General features: G+C 41.5%; 1 protein-coding gene across 5 annotated transcripts in view; it reads left to right on the plus strand.

The window, feature by feature from the left end:
• Positions 1-21,596, plus strand: part of hm13 (histocompatibility (minor) 13) — a 101,665-nt gene that overhangs the window by 20,845 nt on the left and 59,224 nt on the right. For 3 of the 5 annotated variants that reach the window (XR_005097300.1, XR_005097299.1, XM_037245921.1), the window contains exons 2-3: positions 270-305; positions 13,336-13,434. Coding sequence is in view for 3 of the 5 variants with exons in the window: in XM_037245921.1 (XP_037101816.1) it covers positions 270-305; positions 13,336-13,434 (135 nt within the window). In the remaining 2 variants the exon portion in view is untranslated. The remainder of the gene's footprint in view (positions 1-269; positions 306-13,335; positions 13,435-21,596) is intronic. The other 2 variants (XM_037245923.1, XM_037245922.1) reach the window with 1 other exon arrangement.

The raw sequence follows: 21,596 nt of genomic DNA on the forward strand, positions 1-21,596 counted from the left end.
TTACATTGATTCCTATGGTAAACATTGCTTCTACTTACAAACCTGATCATAGAACCAATTAAGTTCATAAGTAGAGGCACCACTGTATTATAGTATATTATATAATTTTTTGATTTTATTTGGATTATATTCAGTCCTGATCCTGTTTTTCTTCCTGTCTTGTCTGTTTACGTCTCTTTTTCTTTCTCAAATATTCTACTTTTAATTGGATTCAGTCCTGATGCTTTCTTTCTTCCTGTCTTGTGCGGTTGCATCTGTCTTGTCTGTAGGAGCTTGGAGAAAAAGCGTACGAGTCAGGCATACGAGTGAGTATAAAAGATGCTGTTTATATGCATGAAAATATACATGCTTTGTGTGTCTACGATTGTGTGTGCAACCATCATATCACTTGATGACCGTAAATCATGTCAACTGCATCAGAGAGTGTTTCCCACTTTCCCACTCGTCATTAACCAATCAAAATCGTTTCACACTTTTCTCCTTGTCATTAACCAACCAGATCACTTGTTTGATCTTAATGTTGATGTGAGGCTTCTCATGAACAGAAAGTATCAGGTTAGAAAATTTTGTCACCTCTAATATCATGGTTTATTAAGAAAATCTATATCCAAATGCGTTTTTTTATCCTGGTTGTATTAAACAATTGTAGATCTCGCTGAACATTTGTCAAGACGCCCTGGAGGCGGCCATGCTTGCTTGAAAGAAGGCAGCAGTAGAGCTGTGACTCAGGTCCATTGACAGCCATCTTTGCCTCGTTGCCTCAAAAATTCAACGCAAGTTTCTCTTGGTCAGATTCTGACAAATTATCAAGATCTCAATGCACTTTAATCAATCATGGTTGATCTTATACTAGACCAGTGGTTCTTAAACTTGTTGGAGGTACCGAACCCCACCAGTTTCATATGCGCATTCACCGAACCCCTCTTTAGTGAAAAACAAAATTATTTTTTTCAAATTCAAGACGTATGTTTTTTACAAAATGAGCCATGCATGAACGTCACTTTGTTCAAAGAACAAAACCAATACAATGCATGAACTCACAACAAATTAATCAGTGCAACTTCTGCTGTTGCCTTTACGAGACCAGTTCAGATATGCATCTTCACGAATTTACACGATGAATCAGGTGTGTTCGGACCTCCACAGTGGAGGCTCTGCCGAACCCCTGAGGCCGACTCACTGAACCCCTAGGGTTTGATCGAACCCAGGTTAAGAACCACTGTACTAGACTATCTTGATACGTATTGCGATACATGTTTTGCATCCCTGAATGCACTTTAATCTATCATGGTTGACCTTACACTAGACCAGGGGTCGGCAACCCATGGCTCCGGAGCCACATGTGGCTCTTTCATCCTTCTGTTGTGGCTCCCTGTGACTTTGGAAAATGAGTATTTTATAAAAATTTAATTTAATTTTAGTTCGTTCATTTTTAAATATAATTCTGAATTTGAAGATTATGGTAAACTTGTAACATTAAAATTAAACGTTTTCAATATTTTTACCGCCCGAAATGCGTCACATCCGCCGATGTGCGACATTCGAATTCCTGGCGTCCCTCACGTCTGGCAGCCGGCGCTTTTCCAGCACACTACCAGCGCGATTTTTTGACACCTGCCTGGAAGGTAAATGATGGATAAATCCAAGAAAAGGAAAATTTCTGAAGATAACAGAACGTTTAATGCTACGTGGGCAGATTATTTTGCTTTCACTGCTGATGAAACTGGTTTACCAGTCTGCTTAATATGTGGTGAAAAATTGGCAAACAACAAAAAGTCAAATGTTGCGAGACATTTCGAGAACAAACACTCGCCCTTTGCTAAAAAATATCCAGAGGGAGAGGAGCGAAAAAAGGCCGTTTCGGAGCTGATGCGGAAGGCTGATGTGAGCAAAAGTCACTTCAAGAAGTGGATTAAGACTGGAAATTCAACTATGTGCAAGTTTCGTGGCTGCTCAGGAAATAGTCAAGCATGGGAAGCCATTTACAGATGGAGAATACCTCAAAGAAACATTTATTAAGATTTCAGAACATCTGTTCTCGGACTTCAAAAACAAAGATGAAATTTTACAGAAAATAAAAGACATGCCTCTCTCTGCAAAAACTGTCCAAGACAGAACTGTGAAGATGGCATAAAACGTCACCAGAAAGCAGATTGAAGATATCAATTCAGCTTTGGCGTATGCAATCGCCTGTGATTTGTCCAAAGACCAAAATGACATCGAACAAATAGCGCTGTTCTGCCGATACGTGAGCGCTGCCTGGCCACAGGAAGAAATGATTGAATTGATACCGTTAAAAGGCCAAACACGGGGGGAGGACATCTGCGAGGCTGTCTTGGATTGTTTAAGAACCAAAGAAATAAAGACCACCCACCTGGTGTCCGTGGCTACTGATGGGGCACCATCTATGACGGGAGCTCAGAAGGGCTTTGTGGCTTTACTGCAGAAGTCACTGGATAGAAAGTTGCTGACATTCCATTGCATCTTGCATCAAGAAGCATTGTGTGTGCAAACATTTCCTCCAGAATGCACAGAAGTAATGGATGTTGTCATTCAGATTGTTAACAAAATAATGGCAAAAGGTTTAAATCACCGTCAGTTCCGCTCATTACTGGATGAGTTGGACAGCGCGTATTCTAATCTCTTGCTGCATAACAAAGTCCGGTGGCTGTCCAGAGGGGAAGTGCTGAAACGCTTTGCAGCGTGTCTGGAAGAGGTGAAGGTTTTCCTCAGCAACAAAGGGCTCACTTTTCCTGAACTGGAACAGCCAGAGTGGCTGGAAAAACTCCACTTCGTGGTTGATATGACAGCGCACCTGAACACGTTGAACACATCTCTTCAGGGGAAAGGAGGCACAGCTCTGCACATGCTGGAAGAGGTGCTGGGATTCGAGCGCAAATTGACAGTGTTCGCCAAGGATTTACAGCGAGGTACACTGTATCACTTCCCCACTTTGAGAGAGTTCCAACAAGCTGGCAATGCCATAAATTCACAGTATTTGCAATCTGTAATCACTGCAACGCAAACATCATTTGGAAAACAATTCTGTGAGTTCAGAGAGGAAAAAAACACCTTATCCTTCCCTGTCACTCCCCTGACCATCGATCCATCCCTGTTGAACATGACTGCATTTGCAGTTGTAAGTCAACCTGATCTGGAGATGGAACTGGCCGACATCGCCGACAAGGACATCTGGGTGTTGAAGTTCAAAAGCTTGACAGCTGATCTAGAAAACGTGTCCCGTCAGAAGGCCGTTCTTGCTCAGAATCACAAATGGAGCGACATTGCAAACCTTCCCAAACAGGACAAACTTGTGTTTGAGACATGGAATGCCATCCCCGACAGCTACATAAACATGAAGAAGTATGCATTTGGGGTCCTGGCAATCTTCGGATCCACATACATCTGTGAGCAGGTCTTCTCCAACATGAACTTTATTAAAAACAAGCACCGCTCACGCCTCACAGACATCAGCTTACGTTCCTGTTTGAAGATGAAGGTGACATCTTACAGCCCTGACGTGAAGAAGCTGTGCAGCGAGGTTCAGGAGCAAAAATCACATTAACCAGGTAAAATAAATATTTTAATTGGTTATTATTTTCCATGTGTGTGTGCGTGCATACGTGCGTGTATGCGTGTATGTGAAATATAAAAGTGACATAAATACATAACTATATATTAAGTGAAGTAGTCCTTTTTTTTAATTCAGGAGGACAACTGGCTGCACACTCCAGTACACGCGATGGGACAGAAGCTTTTTGTTACATGCAGAAATAAAATTCTGTGTTCTCTGCAGCAGTTCGTTGATTTCATTTTCATAAATGCAATAGTTTTTTGTACATAGCATAATATATACATGCAAAATATATATAATGATGTCAAAATGGGTTGTGGCTCCGGGGGCTTTCTTTTCATTGGGGGGCGGTCCCAAATGGCTCTTTGAGTAAAAAAGGTTGCCGACCCCTGCACTAGACTATCTCGATACGTATTGCAATACAGGTGTATCACGATGGAGAAAACCGACTCCGGGTGCTCCGGTTTCCTCCCACATTCTAAAACATGCTTGGTAGGCCGATTGACTATTTCAAATTGTCCTTAGGTATGATTATGATTATGAGTGTGAATGGTTGTTTGTCTATATGTGCACTGCGATTGGTTAGCGGCTAGTTCACAGTGTATGACTGCTGCGATAGGCTCTAGAACGCCCGCAACCCTCGTGAGGATAAGTGGTTAGAAAGATGAATGAATGAATTCTAGGACATTACAAAATTCTCTTGCATGACTAATCGGTTGAATACATCAATAATTAATGACAGGATTTGTAATTAATCTAATTAATTACCAGCTCAGTTGGTGGTAGAGTGTCCGCACTGAGACTGGAAGGTTGTGGGTTCAGACCCCGGCCGGGTCATACCAAAGACTATAAAAATGGGACCCATTTCCTCTCTGCTTGGCACTCAGCATGAAGGGATGGAAATGGGGGGTTAGATCACCAAATGATTCTCAAGCGCGGCACCGCTGCTGCTCACTGCTCCCCTCTCCCCCAGGGGATGGATCAAAATCACATGGGGATGGGTTAAATGCAGAGGACACATTTCACCACACCCAGATGTGTGTGTGTGATGATCATTGGGACTTTAACTTAACTTTTTTTTTTTTTTTTTAATTGCATTTTAATCTCATCACTGATAAAGGTCCCCATATAAAGATTTTGAGTTCTGACATTACAAAATTGTAGTGCATACCTAATCAGTTGAATATACCAAGATGAAAAGATTTAATTCCACCTTTTTATTCGTGAAGTGTTCTTGATTAATGAAATTCAATGGAAAAAAGTCAAGCACATCAGCAAATTAACTAGGCTAGGTGCGCTATTCAAAGATGCAATACAATTACACAGATATAAAGCTGACTCAATGCAGCAATTCAAAATCCAGGGATCTCCTGCGTTATTTGTACCTCTGCTTCACACAGTCTGCTGCCACAACAATTGCTTCTTTGAATTTGAGCTTATTTTTCTTTTTCCAGTACAAAACACTTTGTTTACTATGTACTGTACAACCAACCTTAATACTATTAAACTGTAGTTCCAGCTTGAAAATACAAACGTCTCTTTAAATGTCAACATGCTGAAAACGTGAGTTGGCCCGAAAAAAAAAACATGACTTGGCGCATGAGTGACTCTCACAGATGACTTCTGATAAAGAACATACAGTCAAACCTCCGTTTTTTAACGTCCCGGTTCTCGAACAAATCGGAATTTGAACGAAAAATGAGAGGTTTTTGCTTCGGTTGTCGAACAGAATTCGGAGGTCGAACCTCGCGAGATGAGCCGAAAGGACCCGAGAAAACCCGACCGCGCGGCCCAGATGCCGACTGACTCCGTTCGTTATTGTATTTTCGTTACTTTGAGGATTGTATTAACCCCTAATCATGCCTCCAAAGAAAGCAAGTGGGAGCAGTAAAGCCATCCTAAAACTCAAAAGACGCTCTTAAAGCAATGCGACAGTGAGCGCCCGGCGCGCTGCGGTTGCGCGATCGGACCAAATTAAGGTCCCTGCGCACTGAGGTCCACTTAAATTTTGGAAAGTACATCAGGACTTTAAAAATATTGTCTAAATTTCAGCGATGGCTCTGTCACAATAACGCGACCAGCGCGGTGCAGTTGCGCGGTCGGCGGCGCACTACGGTTGTGCGTTCTGCGGCGCGCTGCAGTTGCGCGATCGGACAAAAATGCGCAAATAAAAAATGCTTAAAGCCGTTTTTTTTTGTCTTGGAACGGATTAAAATTTTGTCCGTTATTTGTAATGTGAGAAATAGATTCGGAATTCGACCGATTAATTTCTCGAACCGCCTTCTGGAACAGATTGTGGTCGAGAACCGAGGTTTGACTGTTTAACACACTAGTGATGTGTAGATGAGTCGTCATGAAACGTTTCAACACTTTGCCAAACTGTATTGATACTGTGTCGATACTGTGTCACTGAGTGCTGACACCTGCTGGACCTTAAAAATGCTACAGGCAACCTAGTTGACAGACTCATCTGACACTGATTTGATGACCTAGTATATACATTAATATAATTTAAGTAATTATATCTTGTATTTTATTATTTCATATATACAGGACTGTCTCAGAAAATTAAAACATTGTGATAACGTTCTTTATTTTCTGTAATGCAATTAAAAAAACAAAAATGTCATACATTCTGGATTCATTACAAATCAGCTGAAATATTGCAAAACTTTTATTAATATTGCTGATTATGGCATACAGCTTAAGAAAACTCAAATATCCTATCTCAAAATATGAGAATATCATGAAAACGTATACTAGTAGGGTATTCAACTAATCACTTGAATCATCTAATTAACTCCTGAGCCTTGAAAAACACTCAGCTTGGTTCAGTAAACTAAATCACAAGTATGGGGAAGACTGGTGATGTGACTGCTATCCAGAGGACCATCATTGACACCCTCCATCAGGAGGGTAAGACACAAAAAGAAATTTCTCAAAGAGCAAGCTGTTCACAGAGTGCAGTTTCAAAGCACATCCACAAAAAGTCGGTTGGAAGGGGGAAATGTGGCAGAAAACGCTGCACAACCAAGAGAGATGACCGCAGCCTTAACAGCATCGTGAAGAAGAGTCGCTTCCAGAATTTGAGGGAGCTTCAAAGACAGTGGACTGAAGCTGGAGTCCAGGTATCAAAAGCCACTGTTCACAGACGTGTCCGGGAAATGGGCTACAATAGCCGTATTCCCATGGTCAAGCCACTTCTGAACTCAAGACAACGGAAGAAGCGTCTGACTTGGGCTATGGAAAAGAAGCACTGGACAATTGCAGAGTTGTCCAAAGTCCTCTTTTCAGACGAAAGCAAGTTTTGTATTTCATTTGGAAGTCAAGGCGCCAGAGTCTGAAGAAAAGGCTGGAGAGGAGCAAAATCCAAGTTGCTTGAAATCCAGTGTGAAGTTCCCACAGTCAGCGATGGTTTGGGGAGCCATGTCAGCTGCTGGTGTTGGTCCACTGTTTCATCAAGTCCAGAGTAAATGCAGATTTTAAAGCACTACATGCTTCCGTCTGCTGAAAAGCTCTATAGAGATGATGATTTCATTTTCCAGCATAATCTGGCACCTGCCCACAGTGCCAAAACCACCAGTAAATGGTGTACTGACCATGGCATTACTGTCCTCGATTGGCCTGCCAATTCCCCTGACCTGAACCCTATAGAGAATTTGTGGGGTATTGTGAAGAAGAAGCTGAAAGACACCAGACCCAACAATGCAAATGAGCTAAAGGCAGCTATTGAAGCATCCTGGGCATCCATAACACCTCAGCAATGCCACAGGCTGATTGCCTCCATGCCACACCGCATTGATGCAGTAATCCGTGCAAAAGGATTCCCAACCAAATACTGAGTGCATCAATGTACATTTTCAAATGTTTGATTTTTTTTTGCTGTTATAAATCTTTTTTTTTTTTTACTTGGTCTGAGGGAATATTCTAATATTTTGAGATAGGATATTTGAGTTTTCTTAAGCTGTAAGCCATAATCAGCAATATTAAAATAATAAAAGGATTGGAATATTTCAGTTGATTTGTAATGAATCCAGAATGTATGACATTTTTGCTTTTTTAATTGCATTACAGAAAATAAAGAACTTTATCACAATATTTTAATTTTCTGAGACAGTCCTGTACATTCATTTAAATTTAAAATATATTTAATCTTTTAGTTACAGTCCATAAATAATGTGAGCATGTTGTGAAAGAGGGTGCTTGTTCTGTTTTTTTTTCAAATTTTTATTCAATACGTTTTTCCAACGTCGTGAAATTGAGCCTGTTGCGCTTTTTGGACGCATTTTCTCCAGCCGTTGAAAACACCCGCTCACACGGCACAGATGAGGCTGGAGTGCAGAGAAATTGCAACGCAAGCCCGAAGAGGTTTGAGTAATGGGTCTTTTGATTGTCCCAGTATCTGATTGGATCCTGCGACCTGGCAATATTGCCCTCTGCCAGGTATCTTTGAACCTCCTGGATGGCATCGGCTGTGGCACTTGCTTTGTCTGACCACTTCAATGTCCAGGTTATCTAAAAAACATTGAATTGGCATTTTAGTACATGATCACTTTGAAATGAATTTGAATTCAGATATAACAAGTGGAAACGCTGAGAGAAACATGATGAAACAACAAGGAAATTAAAACAAATACCTTATTTTCTGATATGAGATCAAAATAGTCCCACACAGAAGAAACCTTTCGTTTGACTTGGGGCTGCTCCATAATTCTTGATAACTTCGAGGATGAATCGCAAAAGATCAGATATTGTTTTGGCAGATCCAGCCCGTTGACGATGCGCTTCCTTTAACAGAGGTTTGGCACGCTTCCTTGACAGGCGATACTGCTGCTGTTTCAGTCACGTGACTTTCGTAAAGCGATACACGCACCGACACGGGGCTTCGCTCTATGAGCTCGACACATGCGCCGAAGCATCGGTGTTGCCCAACCCATCAATATTACACACTATTTCATGGTCCAAAATTAAAAGTTTTTTGTTGTGTGCATGTTAGTTGGTATAAAGGTATAGTTTACCTTTTTTATCTTATATTTGTTAGAAACAAATCCTTTTGGAAAACTTGCACCACAGCTGAAATACCGTTTTTTTCCATGTATAATGCGCCCCCATGTATAATACGCACTCTAAAAATGGCATGTCGATGCTGGAAAAAAGCCTGTACCCATGTATAATACGCACCAAAAGTTTGACTCCTACTTAAGTCCGTAAACGTAAAATTATTTCAGAAAAAAGATCATCTTTGGGAACAACCGGATGTTATTCTGCCGGTCAGTATCACTGCGCATGCGCTAGCAAACTCGATAGCGGAGAAATGTTTCGGATTTGTGTAGGGTACATTGTGACAGCAAACGAGCAGGTGATCGAGCAAGCGTCTGATACGAGAGCATTGTGTTCGTATGGAGCGTGTTCGAAGTGAACAGCAGAGACGAAAGGAACAAGGCAAAGTGTTGTGAAATAAAATACCTGTAATACGCATTTAGGTTTAGAACTGAACTCTCGCTCTTTAGTATATAGCTGACGTGTCTTGCGCATCCGTTCTGCGCATCTGTAATGGCGGCCTCCGTATGATATCCGGTTTGCGATGGAGATTAAAAAACAAACAATATTTGACAATAACACACCATCAAGGATTGCACCATCGCATCAAACGATGTGTCGTCAATTATGAATTTTACTGACTAAGTGTGTTGGGCAGGATGGCTGAATGCGATGCGCGATTGACAACAAACAAGAAGAAAGGTGATTTCAAGTTTTATTTCGAGGGAGATTTTCTTCCCCAAAAAAAAAAAAAAAAAAAAATGTACCCATGTATAATGCGCACCCCAGATTTTAGGACAATAAATTAGTTACATTTTGCGCATTATACATGGAAAAAAATGGTAGGTGTGTTCATTGATGACTTGTTGGCTCATGTTGGCTTCAAACTAGATTCTGGTGAATGATGCGTTCTTCCTATTGCCATGATGCGAAACAATGTTTAATTATGATTACGTACATACTGTATTCGTGACCATGCATTACCAATGACTATGGGCTGACAGACAGAGAGTGCTCACTTGAGGTAAGTAGTACAAATTTAAACGTGAAATACTTGGGGAGGAGCTGAGTACCGTATTTTTCGGACTAAAAGTCGCTCGGAATATAGGTCGCATTAGCCATAAAATGCACAATAACGTGAAAAAAAGCATATAAGTCGCTCCGGAGTATAAGTCTCATTTTGGGGGAAATTTATTCGACAAAATCCAACACCAAGAACAGACATGAACGAGCAACAACAGGCTAAACGATAGGTATGCTAACGTGACAAACAGAAACGAAGAGCTGAGAACGGGCCTGACGTAACATTCAGAGTTCTTCAAAAAAGTATTACATAAATAACACGTTTATAAACCCATCTGTGTCACTCCAATTCATTAAATCCATCGATCGTCCTTTATGTCAACAATGGGTGCACGCCGCTGACGGCGCTTGCACTTCAAAATATTCCACAGGTCCATATAACGATATATAAATTATATATCAAATAACTATTATATAAGCAATAATATTATCAAACCATCTGTGTCACTCCAAATCATTAAATCCATCGATCAAATTCCTCGTCCTTTGTCAACAACGCCGCGCGTGCGCCCTGACGTCAGCCTCGTCGTTATTCCACAGATCTAGTATATAACTATATTGTAGCGTTAAAGTACAAGGACCCAAGCACTGGCGTCAACTTCCAGGCGTGTGGCGGCGTGGACTTCCATCCCCGGAGGTGGCACTTCCAGCCACGGAGGTGGAAGAGAGCTCCATAGAATAGGACCGGGCGTGTGTAAAAGCCATAGTAGTTTTTCAAACCTTCTGTGTCACTCCAAATCCTTCAAACTCTTCGTCCTCCGTGTCACTTACAAACAAAGCCGCTAATGATGCCGGTAGTACGTGGGACCCTTCGTCATCCCGTGATCGAATCTTTGTCCTTTACGTAAACAACCGCCGCGCCGCGCCGCGGACGTTACTTCAAATTCAAATTACAGTAATCCCTTGCTACATCGCGGTTCGTTTATCGCGGTTTCACTTTTTTTTTTTTTGGAAATTTATGAAAAAATTCACATAAGTCGCTCCTCAGTATAAGTCGCCCCCCACCCAAACTATGAAAAAAAACGCGACTTATAGTCCGAAAAATACGGTAACTCAAAGTAACACGAAAGTGATGAGCCACTGCAGCAACGTGTAATATTTCATATTTCGTCTTTATTTGTGGTTTACACACAAGACAGGCTGGGCGTGTTGCTGTCAATCGGTACTTGACCCTGTTCATACAGTTTGTTCAAATTTGAAAATTGTTATATTTCCAAATAAATTCACCACCATAAGCCTTTTTATGCTTGACTGCTGATTGCTACAAGCCTTCCTTTAATAAAGGTGTTAAAAAGATATGTCAGCCTCTACTTTACAAAAATTCACCCATTGCAATAGATCATGGAACGTATCCCCTGCGAAAAGTGAGGGAGCACTCACATAATGTTTGATTGTATTTTATATATTAAATATACTTCATCTTCCATCCATGCATTGTCCACCGCTTATCTGAGCTCAGGTCCCAGAGGCAGCAGCTTCAACAGGGAAGCCCAAACTTACTCTCCCGAGCCACTTCTTCAAGCTCATTCCAGGGATCCCAAGTCTTTCCCAGGCCAGCCAGGAGATAAAATCCTCTAGTGTCTCCTGAGTCGTTGCTTTTTGGCTCAGCTCCTTCTTCACCACGACAGACCGGTACATAGTCGACATCACTGCAGATGCTGCACCAATCTGCCAGTCACCCGTTCCATCCTACTCTCACTCGTGAACAAGACCCTTAGGCACTTGAACACCTCCACTTAAGACAGGCTTGTTCAAACCCGGCCCGCGGGCCAAAAGCGGCCCGCGTCTAAATTTAGACTGGCCCGAAGCATTGTGTAATAAAATCAATAATAAGTGGCCCGCTGGCACTGTCGCGGGGACCTGCGCGCCCCAGAGCGAGCCACAGAAATGAAACTCGTCCTAACGGGAACGCGCACATGAGCCAGCACTCATGATCGGTTGTGAGCGTGTCTCCTCCATCCCTTCCCAGTTCACGCGCACACAGGTGTCCGTTTGCAAGATAATCAGTGACACAGACACTTCCTCATTCAAATGTCCACATACCAAGGACTAAGGCGACGCTAAAATCAGAGACGCTGCAAGTGACGCTACACAAGGAAAGGCAAATAAACACGGACTACTGGTGAGAGCTGTCTGCTTCGTACGAACTCTACACACTACGCGTCCGTGCCGCCCACTCACAGTGATCGCAAACAACAAAAAGACTATGGATTATTATTTTGAGATTATGAAGTAATTTGTTGCGTATGAAATTGAAATAAAAAAGATAAAATGGAGAATGATTTGATTTGGATTAAAAATCTGACATGATGCAACCTGGCCTGTTTACTGCAGTCACAAACACCAATATCACCCTTCTCATTAATACAACAATAACAATAATAAAACAAACTTAATACATCTAATAAAAAATTCATTAAATTTTCATAAAATTGTTCATTTGTATTTAATTATTATTTTAATCTTTAACTGTACTGGTAGTGACAACAGATTTTCATTTGCAAGATCAACCTATCTGCAGACAGCAAAGGTTATAGATATATATTTACAACTTCATTTACAATGGTAATGGTTCCAGGAATGTCAGTGCGAATGGTCGGCCCCTATACATTTTTATCTAACCAAATCTGGACTGCTTTGCAAAAAGTTTGGACACCCCTGACTGAAGACAAGATCTCATCCCAACCTGGAGAAGGCATTCCACACGTTTCTGACTGAGGACTATGGGCTATATTTGGAGGTGTTGATCTGAGCCACATCATCTATAAAAAGCAGTGATGCATCTTCATCTTATTTGTGAAATTGTATAACACTGCAAATCACCGAAATAGAAGATACAACAGGCTCAATTAGTATGCACTACTCACAAAGAAATAGGGACATTGGAATTTTGCTTTTGATTCAAGTTGAATCTAAAATGAATTAAAACCTTTACAGGTGAACTTAATTTTAAACAAGAACCTGTTTGATCCATGCACCCCCCCCCCCCCCCCCCTCAAACAAAACAACAGTCCACTTCATCTGCTGTCGACACCTTGCACCTCACCTATGAGCCTTTGGACAGGAGGTTTTTAGAGAGAAGTGGCCACTGAGCAGAGACTATCTTCTTCACCTTGCACCTCGACTGTGAGGCTTCCGACAGGAGGTTTTTAGAGAGACGTGGCCACTGAGCTGAGAATGTCAGAGTTGTTCGCAGGTTTGTGAGTGTGACAAGAGTTGCAGAAAGGAATAGATGTTGACGTCCATGGAAATGTTCATGAATCAAACACCTGTTGTAACATTTGCCATTCAGATCCAATTTCAGAAACAAGTACTGAACAGTAGTTCATATGCGTTCAAAAGTTTATAGATGGTCAAAATAAGTTAACCCAGTGGTTCCAAACTTTGTTTGGAGTGCCCTGCAAGACGTTTGTTGTTAAAATTATCTTTTACGAGCACGGGATAGCCCCAGCACGCTAGTTTTCATTATACTCTGTCAAAACATGAATAATGTTACTTCACCTTGGATTATTTCTTTCTTAAGATTTGTGTCCTTTGGAGAGTAGTAGTTGAAGCAGACTTACTTTGTTAATCACATTTAAAGGTTTAATGAACAAGTCTCACTGTAAGTGTTTAACTATCCCTGTCGTTGTCCGCAGAACACGTCAGACATGCCAGAGACCATCACCAGCAGAGAAGCTGCCAAATTCCCAATCATTGCCAGCTGTACTCTCTTTGGACTCTACCTTTTTTTCAAGGTGACCTTCCAGATTCTTTACACTTGGCTCAAACTGTTATCCATTTGATTGGTGGTGGGGATGGGGCCAAATTTGATTGTGAACAGCAAAGAGACACTAGCTGTAGAAAATAATGTGTACTGAGCAGCTGACAAACACCAGAAAACCACTAGCTTATGACGATAGTATAGGGTTTAGCATCAAACAAGTTACCGAGCAGCTGGTGTACATAGTTTTGTATTTAGTAGGGGTGTAACGATACATCTTTTCTATCCATATACCAATGTGTCTGCCCCACAATCCAGCTACTGTATTTTCCGCACTATAAGGCGCACTTAAAAACTTAAAATTTACTCAATTTATATGCCTTATAATGCAGAGCCCCTTATACAGGACTGTCTCAGAAAATTAGAATATTGTGATCAAGTTCTTTGTATTCTGTAATGCAATTAAAAAAACAAAAATGTCTTACATTCTGGATTCATTACAAATCAACTGAAATATTGCAAGCCTTTCATTTTAATATTGCTGATTATGGCATACAGCTTAATATTAGAATATCATGAAAAAGTAATTGAATCGTCTAATTAACTCGAAACACCGTTTTTTTTAGTCTTGGAACGGATTAAAATTTTGTCCGTTATTTGTAATGTGAGAAATAGATTCGGAATTCGACCGATTCATTTCTCGAACCGCCTTCTGGAACAGATTGTGGTCGTGAACCGAGGTTTGACTGTGTAAAACACTAGTGATATGTAGATGAGGCGTCATGAAACGTTTCAACACTTTGCCAAACTGTATTGATACTGTGTCGATACTGTGTCACTGAGTGCTGACACCTGCTGGACCTTAAAAATTCTACAGGCAACCTAGTTGACAGACTCATCTGACACTGATTTGATGACCTAGTACAGGGGTGGCCAACCAGTCAGAGACTAAGAGCCACATTTTTTTACTGTGTACCGCAAAGAGCCACATCCCATCCCCCCCCCCGAAGCGAAGCGAACACGCAGCGTTTGACGTCCCATTACCACCTAAACCCCCCCGCATGCGGCTCGCGAGCCGAACGTAAAGGAGCCGCATGAAACCCGGCAAAGAGCCGCATGCGGCTCGCGAGCCGCGGGTTGGCCACCCCTGACCTAGTATATACATTCATATACCGTATTTTCCGCCCTAAAAGGCGCACCGGATTATAAGGCGCACCTTCAATGAACGGCCCATTTTAAAACTTTGTCCATATATAAGGCGCACCGGATTATAAGGCGCATAAAATAGAAGCTATACTGCAACAAACTGAGGTTGACTAGGGTTGCGGTATGCATCCACTAGCCAATAACCAACGAGCCCTCTGTAAACAATCGCGTTTCTCAAACGATCTCCTATAAAATGATCGGAACTGACTAAAGTTCGATCTAACGCATTGGTACTACCGTAATTTTCGGACTATAAGTCGCACCGGAGTATAAGTCGCACCAGCCATAAAATGCCCAAAAAAGTGAAAAAAACCCATATATATGTATATAAATCGCTCCTGAGTATAAGTCGCCCCCCCCCCAAACTATGAAAAAAAACCGCGACTTATAGTCCGAAAATTACGGTACTTACCTATGTTTCCCTTCCATATCGATCCGTAGATTTACTCGAAACATTAACAGAGCAGCCTATTTTGACATGAAATAGCCTGGTACGTATAGCAGCTATCGTTATAGCATTAGCCATCCGCAAAGTCCCACAAGCCTCAGCTCGCAATCTCCCATGAGCCTCAGCAAAGTGTAAACAATCGCGTTTCTCAAACGATCTCCTATAAAATGATCGGAACTGACTAAAGTTCGATCTAACGCATTGGTACTACTTACCTATGTTTCCCTTCCATATCGATCCGTAGATTTATTCGAAACATTAACAGAGCAGCCTATTTTGACATGAAATAGCCTGGTACGTATAGCAGCTATCGTTATAGCATTAGCCATCCGCAAAGTCCCACGAGCCTCAGCTCGCAATCTCCCATGAGCCTCAGCAAAGTGTAAACAATCGCGTTTCTCAAACGATCTCCTATAAAATGATCGGAACTGACTAAAGTTCGATCTAACGCATTGGTACTACTTACCTATGTTTCCCTTCCATATCGATCCGTAGATTTACTCGAAACATTAACAGAGCAGCCTATTTTGACATGAAATAGCCTGGTACATATAGCAGCTATCGTTATAGCATTAGCCATCCGCATAGTCCCATGAGCCTCAGCTCGCAATCTCCCATGAGCCTCAGCAAAGTGTAAACAATCGCGTTTCTCAAACGATCTCCTATAAAATGATCGGAACTGATTAAAGTTCGATCTAACGCATTGGTACTACTTACCTATGTTTCCCTTCCATATCGATCCGTAGATTTACTCGAAACATTAACAGAGCAGCCTATTTTGACATGAAATAGCCTGGTACATATAGCAGCTATCGTTATAGCATTAGCCATCCTCAAAGTCCCATGAGCCTCAGCTCGCAATCTCCCATGAGCCTCAGCAACGTGTAAACAATCGCGTTTCTCAAACGATCTCCTATAAAATGATCGGAACTGACTAAAGTTCGATCTAACACATTGGTACTGCTTACCTATGTTTCCCTTCCATATCAATCCGTAAATTTACTCGAAACATTAACGGAGCAGCCTATTTTGAAATGAAATAGCCTCGCGGGTACAACAGCTATTCGGTGACGCCCCCTGACTACAGTTGCCGTAATGTTGGGAAGCGACCTTGTAATTTACTAGTCGTACTAAAACGTACTGAAACATTTTGGCAGAGCACTGTGTACAACCAGTATGGATCAACAAATTCATCAATTGATCCATATATAAGGCGCACTGGACTATAAGGCGCACTGTCGGCTTTTGAGAAAATTTTAGGTTTTTAGGTGCGCCTTATAGTCAGGAAAATACGGTAATTTAAGTAATTATATCTTGCATTGTATTATTTCATATCCATAACACCTCAGCAATGCCGCAGGCTGATTGCCTCCATGCCACGCCGCATTGATGCAGTAATACGTGCAAAAAGATTCCCAAGCAAGTAATGAGTGCATTAATGGACATTTTCAAATGTTTGATTTTGTTTTGCTGTTATAAATCTTTTTTTTTTTTACTTGGTCTGAGGAAATATTCTAATATTTTGATATTTGAGTTTTCTTAAGCTGTATGCCATAATCAGCAATATTAAAATAATAAAAGGCTTGCAATATTTCAATTGATTTGTAATGAATCCAGAATGTATGACATTTTTGTTTTTTTAATTGCATTACAGAAAATAAAGAACTTTATCACAATATTCAAATTTTCTGAGACAGTCCTGTATATGGATCAATTGGTGAATTTGTTGATCCATACTGGTTGTACTAGGGCTGTGGACTCGGTCGGATTTTTGCACCGAGTCCGAGTCTGAGTCCGGCCTCTTGACCATGAGTCCGAGTCTGAGTCCGAGTCCGAGTCCGGCTGTCCATTTTTTCTGTTAATTCATGTGACTGCTTAGTCTTTATTCAAGGCTAATTTAGATCAAAATCTAAATAATTACAACAGTTTTGTGATGGCTTTGTCTTTATTAAACATATAAACGAATACAATAAACAGATACTTTCAAGTTTTAATCATTAATTACACCATTATAGCTCAGACATTTATCTAACCCTTATTTGGAAAGCGAAAAACCCATGTCGTACGGCGTCAGCACTATGTTGTTTTCAATAAAAACATGAAGAACTCACGTTTGCGTCAGTCAATTTTAATTTTTATAAAGGATTATTCTCATTTGATGTCTTTAAATTCATCCGCGTTCTGCCATTGAAGCGGGGTGCATTCAAAGACCAGTCGTACAGACGGAACACTCATTCACTTCACCAAAACGCAACAATATAATTACGTGAGCTCTTTGCATAAACCTCGATGCAAAGAAACTCCTCTTTTTGGGTACAGGCTACAAGGAGTATATATTACAAAGGAGACTTTATACTTAAGGCGGCTCGGCGGCGCACTGGGTAGCACGTCCGCCTCACAGTTAGGAGGGTGCGGGTTCGATTCCACCTCCGGCCCTCCCTGTGTGGAGTTTGCATGTTCTCCCCGGGCCCGTGTGGGTTTTCTCCGGGCACTCCGGTTTCCTCCCACATCCCAAAGACATGCTTGGTAGGCCGATTGAAGATTCCAAATTGTCCCTAGGTGTGAGTGCGAGTGCAGATGGTTGTTTGTCTCTGTGTGCCCTGCGATTGGCTGGCAACCGGTTCAGGGTGTCCCCCGCCTACTGCCCGATGACGGCTGGGATGGGCTCCAGCACTCCCGCGACCCCCGTGGGGTCTAAGCGGTTCAGAAAATGGATGGATGGATGGACTTTATACTTAATTGTGATCATCATTCATCCATCCATCCATTTTATTTTATTACTCAGGTATTTTCAAAGCAAATTAATATTGTTGCATTTATTAATTTGCTTTAACATGACAGCGCAATATAATTAAAAGCTGACACGATAGCAATGTCAAACGTGTTCATTTAAGAAAAAGCCACACACGTTTTGTGATCAAATCTTTCATAATGAGAATGATTTGAGTGAATTGATTTTACAATTTTTATCCCCCCTCCCCACCATCTGTCACTTTGCTTGGGACAAAAGGAGCCTTCAGAACTGAAATTTCTTCTCAATTTCATTCAAATCAATTCACTCAAATCATTCTCGTTATGAAAGATTTGATCACAAAACGTTTCCGTCTGTACGACTGGTCTTTGAATGCACCCCGCTTCAATGGCAGAACGCGGATGAATTTAAAGACATCAAATGAGAATAATCCTTTATAAAAATTAAAATTGACTGACGCAAACGTGAGTTCTTCATGTTTTTATTGAAAACAACATAGTGTTGACGCCGTACGACGCCGTACGACATCGGTTTTTCGCTATAATTCGGTATAATTCGAGGTAGTCCACCCTCACCCAAAATTAAGGTTTCATGGGAATATTATTGTCATAATTGTCTGGACCATATATGATAATTGTTTAATGGTAGTTATTGATAGATCTTGAAGATGTCAAGTTATAGGTGCATAAGACTATGTTGTTCATGCATATAGCACGTTCATTGTAAGAGGGGAAGAGATGTTGTGTATTTTGGGCTAACTCAAATTCCGTAGTAGAAAAACCCCGGAAGTGGGATGGGCATTCTGTGTTGTTCTGGTACGCCCTGTGAACGCACTGTGAGTAAGGAATAAAGCAGTTATCATTCACGTCGTTGTCCGACCTATTCTTGCTATCTAAGAACCTGGAAAATAGTAAGGATATAACATATATCACGGGTCATTACGACGAGTTTGGTGGAGTTTTTACTGCTTCTTCCAACTCCTACCGCGCTGACTGTAACCTGACACTCTCTGGCTGCGTCTTGCCTCTTTTTTTTATTGTCGGACTCGGTGGACTCGGTCAAAATCAGCACCGAGTCCGATTCCGAGTCCGGCAAAAATGACCGAGTCCGACCGAGTCCCCGAGTCCGAACCGAGTCCACAGCCCTGGGTTGTACACAGCGCTCTGCCAAAATGTTTCAGTATGTTTCAGTATGACGAGTAAATTACAAGGTCGCATCGCTTTCAGCATTACGGCAACCGTGGTCAGGGGCGTCACCGAAGTAAGCTACTACTGGTCAATCGCATGACTTTTAAAAAACAAAAAAAAAAAAAAAACATTTTTTCTATAGGCTAGAATCCATCCCATCGCTTGATTGACATATAGGTAAGCCTGTCGGGAGGAACACACAGTGTGCACGTGCGCCCTCACCGCAGCAAATTTGGCTGCGCATACGCAAGCCCAGCACCAAAGCTAACAAGCTAAGCAACGCATTACGCATCAGCTCCATCTAGTGCAGGGGTCTCAAACTCCAGTCCTCGGGGGCCGCATTCCTACATGTTTTCCAAATTTCCCTCGTTAAACACACCTGATTCAAATGATCAGTTCATCCTCACGTTCTGGAGGAGCCTGATAATTGAATCAGGTGTGTTTAACGAGGGAAACTTGGAAAACATGTAGGAATGCGCCCCCCGAGGACTGGAGTTTGAGACCCCTGATCTAGTGCAAGGGTGGGCAAACCTTTTGACTTGCGGGCCGAATTGGGTTCTAAATTTTGACGGGGGGGCCAAACCAGGAGCAAATGGATGTAGTGTTTGTGTGAAGCAATATAAACGACATGTTAAGGTCATTGCATAAAAGGTTTTGGCCTTTAGTAGGTAGTAAAGCATAGATATTAAAAAAAAAAAAACTTTTTGAAAACAAATGCATTTATTAACAGCATTAAAAAATATTTCACCAAAAAACTGCTATTAATGATTATCATTAAATACAACAGTTATTATGAATAACAGTTTCCATTACTTCAGCGCCTGCAGGTCAGATTTATGAAAGATGATGTTTATCTTATGAGCCGAAATCACATCAAACGGCAAACATTCTGACCAAATACATCATCTTGAAGAATCGGTGAAAGAAAACATCTAAATAAAGCAATAAAGAAATCAAAACGGCAACACTGTGACCGATATCTGAAAATTAGAGCAGAGCTTTAACTCACAAACACCTGGTGACAGAGCTGAGGAAACGGGAAACACTTCCTTAAAGTCGGCCTTAAGAACTTTAAAAGTTAAGATTAGTCGCAAACAGGTGGTGCATCAATGTCCTTGAGCATCCTGCATTGTTTGAAAATGAGAATGGTCGCTAGTTTCAATCCCTGCTATTTGTACAAAATATATTCAAAATGCATTTTTTTTTTCCAAACAAACTTGAGAAACTCCCCTTCATTTTCAGTGGGAACAGTGTTGTTGGTCTCACTTTTTTTGCTAGTGCATCATAGTCTGGAGTAAAATTTGTTGTTGCAATTCTTAGGATAGAGCCGAGGTGTTGGTCCGTTAACCTAGATCTGTGACGCGTTGATGTTCATGTGGCTGAACGTCACGTCGCGTAGGTCAAGCGAAATTGTCGTCTCTTTTTTAAACACTCGGCATTCAGTGTCCGCCTTTCTTTTCCGTGGGCCACTCATTTTAATGGAAGGATTCCAGGGAAAGGTTTGTGGGTGGCTTTAGCGTAAAACTGTATCTGAAAGCTCAGCGCGCGAATTACGAGAATGCTGACGTCACAGACCACACTCTAAATTTGGCACTGATAGAAATAGAGCGCGGAGTGCGCCGTGTCCGTACTCAGTAGTACGGACACGGCGCACTCGTGGGTGTGCACCGAGGTTTCTGACACGGCTTCCAGTAATAAATGCGTGGGCGGGCGGTTCCCCATCTATTGGGGAAACGCAGTCATTGCAGGGAAAATGACCGGAAAAAAAGAGTTTAATAATACAATTTATTCAGGGTTGGCGGGCCGGATTAAACGGTCCCGTGGGCCGGATGTGGCCCGTGGGCCGTAGTTTGCCCATGTCTGATCTAGTGGATGCATAACGCAAACCTAGTCAACCCCAGTTTGACGCTGTAGCTTCTATTCTATGCGCCTTTTAATCCGGTGAGCCCTATATATGAAATAATTTCTAAAATAAAAAATTCAATGAATGTGCGCTTTATAATCCAGTGCGCCTTATAGTGCAGAAAACACTGTACATCGACGAGAGCTGGACTTATTTACATTGATGCTGGCCACACGACACAATTTTTATTTTTGTTATTGATTGCTTTAATTCATATAATAAATTAGATTGTTTTAGACCCAACAGTCCTAATACCCTTTTATCTTTATTCAAGTAAGAATGTTATTTTCAATCAAGTCTAAGTTGTTTTCGCTCAAAAATGTCATCTCTGGTCAGCGCTTGCTGCGAGAGATTACGTCAAGCATGCAAACAAGATAATAATGGTGACGAGGAAGACGAGACACGTGTGTGGGAGCACTGTGGATTTTGCAAGAAAGGAGATTGTCTTGACAACACAGTTGCAGAGTATAGACTTTGCAAATGCCCAGTGTACAAGTACAACGGGAATACAATTTGTCGACGCATGGCGTCTCCGCCGCGGGGGCGCGCGCGCACCTCGAGTCAGATCAGTGCAACATTACTTGCTTGTTTTCGCAAAGAACACACATTTGTGTATTTTGATTTTCATTTATATGAGCAAGGTTTTGAAAAATGAACAGGTGATGCATTCAACGATCAATAGCTGCGTGTAGAAGCAAAA

Source organism: Syngnathus acus, chromosome 2 (genome assembly GCF_901709675.1).
Source record: "Syngnathus acus chromosome 2, fSynAcu1.2, whole genome shotgun sequence".
NCBI classification, from domain to species: domain Eukaryota; kingdom Metazoa; phylum Chordata; class Actinopteri; order Syngnathiformes; family Syngnathidae; genus Syngnathus; species Syngnathus acus.